The sequence below is a fragment of the Notolepis coatsorum genome (assembly GCF_963971535.1).
Source record: "Notolepis coatsorum genome assembly, chromosome: 16".
Taxonomy (NCBI): Eukaryota; Metazoa; Chordata; class Actinopteri; order Aulopiformes; family Paralepididae; genus Notolepis; species Notolepis coatsorum.
This window is the reverse complement of record NC_140180.1, coordinates 17,566,826-17,574,366: the sequence shown is the minus strand read 5'-3', so window position 1 is coordinate 17,574,366 and position 7,541 is coordinate 17,566,826. Positions and strand designations below refer to the sequence as shown.

Here is a 7,541-nt window from a genome sequence, read left to right as displayed (position 1 = left end):
GCCGGTTGATATGATGATGAGCTTTGAGCTGCTGCTTCCAACCGAGAATCTTCCACAGCTTCCACCGTTTCCGGCCGGTTGATTTCAACATAAAAGTCCCATACAAGGGTATATTTTGTGGCAACTTATTTTATTTTATACTGTTTTTATTATTATTCTTATTTTAAATTGTTGTTATTGTTGCTGCTGTTGTTGTCATGTGAAGTCCTGTCTATTATTGTTGTTTATTATTGTTATTACTGTATTGTGTGGTCTTGTTATGAAAAAAGAAAAGCAATACAAATATTTGATAGTTTTTTTTTTAAGTCCCATACTTCAATAGCTTGAACACAGCTATTTATTTCAAAAGCAATGTACAACCATTGTGAGTGTATATACGCATGATTTATTATAATAATAGTAAATGTATGGCTTTGCCAAAGCAAAGGCAAAACCCAACAAGAGCAAACGTGTTAAGTACACAGGGAATTCTCCTTGTTATCGATCTGTGTGCAATAAATAAGGTGCAGACCAAAACGGGATGGTTATTTTCAGAACCAATGCAATCCATTTCAGATGAGTAATTACCCCGTTATAACCGGAACTGGATTTAAGTACAGTGATCTAATTACATTGTTATTTTTGGATTATTTTGCCTCTTCAAATGTATATAGGTAAATAGACAATTAATTTACACAGTAATTGTAATGTTTTGTTTATACAACCATATTTCATGATGTGTTCAATGTTTTATTTCTATATTTTTAGAATGAATGCACAATTTAACATTATGTCTTGTTAAAAAGGTAATCGCCAATTTATAATAATTTATTTCCCCAGTAACTAATGTATTGAGTTACCAAATATTCTGTAATTGCATTACATGCCAATTGTTAATCCCTCCGCAAAAAAACTGTAAATAACACACTGCCATTAATTTCAGAAATCAACAAGTCTTCTCATCTTAACACTTTGAGTGCCAGCCACGGCATAATTCATTATTTCATGCCAACCGTTCAGTGCCAGAAACGAGCTGCCGTTTTTTTAATAGTTATTTATTTTATTAGCGATTTCCATTCATATTTCATCAATCTAGCCTCACGTTACCAGTGGGGATCTGTCTGAACTCGAACAGGGAAAATACCGCCCCCTATCGTCTCTCCGGATGGTACTGCACCCCATTGGATTGAATGAAACACATGGAGAAAAAAAAGTCCTGCTTCCACATTTTACTTGTCAGACAAGTAACCGGAGACGATCGAAGTCATTGCAGAGCCGCAGAACAGCGGAGAATGTGTGTTTCCAGTACCCAGCGTTGGATCAATAAACGCGATCGATATTTGGAATGGCGTTCAGGAATTGGAATAATCTTTTTGGAGAACATCTGATCTGAGGTAAGGAATCTATTTTACCAGTCTTGGGATAATCAGAGCTATTTTCACCTATATATCAGCGTGTGCCATATGTGCCATATGTGTGTGTGTGCGATCAGGAAATAAGATAATGGATTTTTCAGCCGCTTCTATAGCGTGCATAAGTACACATATACTATCGATAATCTAGCGTTTATTTGAAAACGATTCATAAATAGGCCGAAAAATGACAATGTGTTTTGTGTATTCCAGTGTGCAGTAAAGGGCGATTATCACAGAATCTTCTGAAATCTTCTGGAAGTTTCAAGAAACGAGCGTTTAATAAAAAAAAAAAAAAAAAAAAAAAAAAAAAAAAATTGTATAAAACGGAAATGAACGGATTAAAAAACAATCCGTTTCGACAATGTTGACTGCAAACAAGTCATTGATAAGCGCCATATTAGACACAGCCATAATTTAAGATATAGTTTATGCGATCGCAAATATGAGAGCTCTATCATTGAAGTGGTGGTGGCATTCAACAGGGTAAATAGGACACGGAGGCCGGCACTCAAAGTGTTAAGAGCTCATTACCTCTGAGAAAAGCTGCATGAAGTAAGCCATGCAAAACCAATCAGCACCAGACTTTCCAGGGCTGTAGTTGAATTAAAAAATGTCTCAACAAATAACGTGTTTAAAAAAAAATAAAAAATGCTTTCGTTTAGGGATGCTCGATATTGGCTTTTTTACCGATACCGATATTCCGATATTGTCCAACTCTTAATTTCCGATATCAACCGATATATGCAGGGTTTCCCACCCCAAAAAACGGAATAATTTCAGGTAACTAATCATTTCACTGTATATATAACAAATATTGTTATTGTTTTTTTTCTTTTTTTAAACAGATACCGATATTTTCCGATATCACATTTTACTGCTGATATCGGCCGATAATATCGGTCGGCCGATAATATCGGACATCCCTACTTTTGTTCAATTAAAGAGATTTAAATCAAAAACCCATTTCACATAAATATTTAGTATCTTTATTGGTGAAACATACAGAATAGGAATAAACAGAAGTGGGCAGAGATCAGAAGTGTGGCATGGGTTCACTCGTCATTCTCATAGTCAGCAGGATTCTTCCTCTTGCCTTGTGCGTGGACGTTGTTGCCCCATGTGTACGTCAAGTACATGAGGATCATTGCTGTGGATGGGGAAAAAACAAAATACTATTTAATCCTTGTGGTGTTTGCGTTTCTGTTACCTCTCCCAATATCCACACCGTCTCCACAACATTATATTCATGTGAAAATACTTATATATACAGATATTAACTTAATCTCAATTACAAGCAATCTAGACAGCATATATAGTTCATATTTGCCATTTAACTGCTAGATCACATGTATTAATAAAAGTGCCACTCGTTTTGTTATACAAATGTTGTTATAAAAATAATTATGAATGAAGACATGAATGGAATAAATCATGTTTATTGTGAAAAATAGGAATGAAACAAGGTGGAGGCGGACAGTGAAGGTACACAGTGAACCTTTTTGTTAAATCTTTACAATATTTACTTGTTTCCACCTACATTTTCCACACTTTTAAAAAAAGGTACACCATGTATAACTGTGCACTAAATGAAAATGTGTTATTATATGTTCACATAAAAAGAGCCATGGCCAATGAGACTCATGTTTTGGGTCACGCATCCGTCCCTAGGTGTTGTGCATTTATGACCGTTGTTGTGCCACATCAAGCTTAACAGTACTGTGACATTTGAATGGTGGTCCCATGGGTCTGGACCGCATGGTTTGCTTTTGTTGGACAAGGCGTTGTTTTTGGCATATGCAGTCAATTTCTTCATTCTAACTGGTATTGGGACACGGCAAGAGCCAGATGTTACCAAGAATCTCAAGCTCTGCCCCTTTTTCTTGATGCTCCAACTGTTGCTTCCTGATGGGGCAATTGGGAGTCACAGGATTGGAACATGACATTTTGGCTCTTGATAGAGTTGACAAGCTGTCTTCACAATTAAAGGGGCACGTAATCAAATAAGCAATATTTATTTATTTTGCACATAATCACACATAGCCAAAAACTCTACTAAAACAGTTTTGCTCACATTCATTTAGTTTCATAGTTTCACAGTTATTGAGTAAATGAGTTTGAATATGGCCACCAGTGATGTCATCGGCGACATTGAATCCTTGTGTTGTTTTAATTACCGCTCAATGATATAAGGTAACAGTCTCTATAAGGTATTGCTATTTTTCATCTACATGATTTCATGGAGCTGTAATTAACACAACACAAGGATTCAATGTCCCCGATGACATCACTATTTGTCTTTTTGGATGCATGAGAGATTATGTGCAGAATAAATCACCATTGTTTTTTGGCAAAGTGCCCCTTAATGTGTTGTTTTAGTTCACAGGTTCTGTTCCCTCAACTATGGGTGAAACATATAGACTAAGACTACATAGTTCACTAAGAAGTTACTAGTACTCCAGTCAGGGAGGGGCAGAACGTTATTACTTATTATTAGGGGTGCACGATATTGATTTTTTGACTCAGATACCGATAACTTTATGCTCCTCAAGCCCGATACCGATAACAGATATTTATTGTATTATACAATTTTTTTTAAATGTATATTCCTGTAGTTTTGACCTAACCAGATTTATCATGACATGAGCGTTACTACTATGAACAAAACAAAGCCATGACAACAGTTTTGACTGATAAAGTGACCATATTTATTTGTCCAAATAAATATAATTTGAATCAGAAAATTCACAATCCGTCAATAACTTATAATACATCCAACCTAACAAGTCACCTGCAACATCACCACCGCTACGATGGTGTGTTAAAAGCCTACGACGACGCGCGAGCAGCTAAAGCTGCTGTGAATCCAAAGCCAGCTACAAAGGAACCCGCAGCGCTTTGCTAAATTAAAGAAGTTTGACAGAAATGACCCAAGGGCTCAAGCCGCTAGCTTTTAAGCAGTGCTTGGTGGTGCAAATTAACCTGGCTACTACGGAGCAATAAGTGACTGCGTATTCAACCAAGGGTTGCATCACAGTCATGAAAGGGGCTAGATTTGCAGCAGCTTTAGCTGCTCGCGCGTCATCGTAGGCTTTTAACACAATAACACACCATCGTAGCGGTGGTGATGTTGCAGGTGACTTGTTACTAGGTTGGATGTATTATAAGTTGTTGCCCTTTTCCCTCCTCGTGGAACTTCTGCATTGCATTTGTTACAAATAGCAAGCAAACTTTTTTCCTCTGAAACTATTCCCACACTACCGACGCCATCTTTGTTTACATCCGCGTTGCTTCAGAAACTTACGTGGCTACGTCACAGCCAAGAAAGGGAGTGCTGGATTTGTGTAAAACACCCTCTTCCTAAACCACACGCTAACAGTCGTACCACAGTACTGGCAAAACGGGAGGAGCCTACAGTAAAAACAAACACCCTTAAGTTCATCCCAATTCACCCACACCGCATTTTTTTTTTTTACCAAAAAATATATTATATTATCGGAGCTATTAATAACGTTATCGGGTTTATCGGGATGACGTCATAATAGCTGATAACGGCCCGATAATTATCGTGCATCCCTACTTATTATTATATGTCATTAACAAATAATATATAGATAACCAACAGCAGTGCAACATGTCAAAATATACTCACCGTCATTATAAAGCACACCACATGACTGCAGATCACAAGGTTGCATGTAGGGCTGGGTATAGTTTGAAAATGTTTAATACCGGTGCAAATACTGATAGCTGGGATTTTATACCAGTACCAAAACAACCCTGTCCCCGTCCCTGTATATCTTACTTTGCAGAGTATGTGCATCACATGTGCCGTGTGAGCCAATTGGAGGCGTTGTTACATTTTAGATGATGACATTTGGATTGTGGTTGAACAGAAGTAACGGTATATCTTGGAACAAATATGCTTATTGGCTCACTGACACTGATGAGATTAACTACTTGGGTATCAAGATTTGGTATAGAATGTCATTCTATGTGTCATGTCAAATTTCGATACGACAGCATTTTTCGATACTCTTATATTGAATCAATTTGATCAATACATTAAAGGTATAGAATTTCGATACCAAGCCCTAGTAACAATTACAATTGCAATTTTAACCCAGAAAAGGTTGCCCAACTAAATCTTTGATTTAATAAGTTTGGGTCATTCGACCTTCATCAGGTCAAGTGACCAAAACGTAACACCTAATGAAATTGACTGTAAGTGGAGTGTGTGGAGGACTCTGCTCTTGGAAGAGCATTGAATACAAAATGCTCAACACCGTAAAAAAACAACAAGGCCCTTTAGGCTGAAACTGTGTTGAAGAACATACTAGATGGAGAACAAACTATTTAGCTAGTGTTGGAAAAAAAGAATGGAGGTACAACATTGTTTCACTTGGGACTGCAAATCAGGAAATATGCCTCAAGAGAATTTACTTTATTATTTACCCTTTTCCTAGAACTTTGGATATAAATGGTGTGGGGCATTCATTAAGCATTTTATCAAATGATGATGTCCTTATTGTGAGCATATGACAATTTCTTGGATTAGCCTAGTAATTAACTTCTGCCTCCTCGTTTCATTAAGAGCCACATTCGAACACACATTTCGGTGTCAGCTGCAAATATAAAATACTCACGGGGAGCGACTTTGAACACGGAGGCTGTAAACCGTCTCCATGTGTTGGGGATTCCCTTGGAGAAATAGTTGGCGAAGGCCTTCTGCTCAAAGGGGGACAGACTATAAGTGACGACGTGCCTGATTTTGGCCAAATCTCCGAAGTGGCGACCCATGGTCTCAAGAGAGATGATCTAAAATGAGGAAAGAATGTATGTGATGGTCAATAATGTGGAACGCCCTACCCAAAACCGTGAAGGAATGTGAATCCCTACCCTCCTTCAACCTACGGGTGGCTGCAATTAGAAACTGGCCCCTGTAAATGTCCAAACGCCCCCCCCCACCAATGTACAGTTTCTTCCCTTTCTAATGTATATATTTTTTATGATCCCTTTTTACTACACAGTTCTGTATATCCGGTTGTCATAAATGTCATGATGAATTGAAAATGGGGGACCCCGATGTAAATAAGACAACAGTCTTTCTGGTCTGCATCCTCTTAGCAGTTTGTTTTGTATTGAGCCGTACTGTATTGTACCCATTCTGTAATCTGTTAATAAAGGTTTCAATCAATAAAAGAAAGGGGTTCTTAGTTCAGCGTTTCCGTTAAATATAGATATTTGACAAGCCTACTGTTGACATATTTACAATGACACGAGAAATTTGCCCTGCTTTTCAGTTGGTTACTGTGCTTATACTCAATGAGGTTGAATGGTTGTTCCGACTGCACCAAATAAGAGGCCATTCTTCCAACATGGTTGCCTGGAACGTATATCAACCATTGTTTTGTACATGGCAATGGAACAACGGTTGCTACTATGCGTTGATATGAGAAATACATGTCTTATTGGTGGATATTAACAGTGGAACATGTAACAGTAATAACGTGGTTATGTAGTGTCTCGTCTACTCCAACCACAGCACAGAAATTAGACATTTTCTTTTGAAAGAGGTTTCCAATTTTTACAGGGGGCCATGTTGGAATAAAGAACTACAAACAGACAGTCCAGGGAAGGCCACTGCTGCCTCATACAATTAAGGCATGTAAAAAGCTGCTGACTCACTTAACGTGATGTTAATTTACAGCGACATGAAAAGATAAAGCTAGATCAGGTAACAGTTATGTTTGGAAGACGTGAGCCGTGCTGGTGTCGTTTAGTCAACATGACCCTAAATTGCTAATAATGGCTACTTAGCAAACGGGGTCCTTGGAACTTGAGTGTTTGACTTTCACACCAGCAATGGTTCTTTAACCAAAATAAGCCGAACTACTATACAAATTAACACGCTGGCAACAAATATACGCCAAAAAAAACTAGTTTATATCGGTGATTTAAAGCAAACATGGTATTGTTAAATGTTGTGACATTGAGCTTTAGCTACTCACAGTGCTGCTGCGTCTCCAGAGAGCTTCCTGATTGCGCTCGTCTCGTGTCCGGATTGGTCAACGTTCAGCGGAAGCTGGTTTTCGTTTGTTCCGTTCTGTTGAGCGGCTCGTGTTTTTCAGCTATCTATAAAACTCTACT

General features: G+C 38.0%; 1 protein-coding gene across 1 annotated transcript; it reads right to left on the bottom strand.

Moving 5' to 3' along the window:
* Window positions 1-2,357: 2,357 nt before the first annotated feature.
* Window positions 2,358-7,541, bottom strand: LOC311242771 (cytochrome b-c1 complex subunit 8-like). The gene is made up of 3 exons (XM_084331802.1): window positions 7,403-7,541; window positions 6,038-6,209; window positions 2,358-2,541 (listed from the first exon to the last, which is right to left on the bottom strand). The coding sequence occupies exons 2-3, from the start codon at window positions 6,189-6,191 to the stop codon at window positions 2,447-2,449; spliced, it is 249 nt and encodes an 82-aa protein (XP_084187928.1). The 5' UTR covers window positions 6,192-6,209; window positions 7,403-7,541; the 3' UTR covers window positions 2,358-2,446.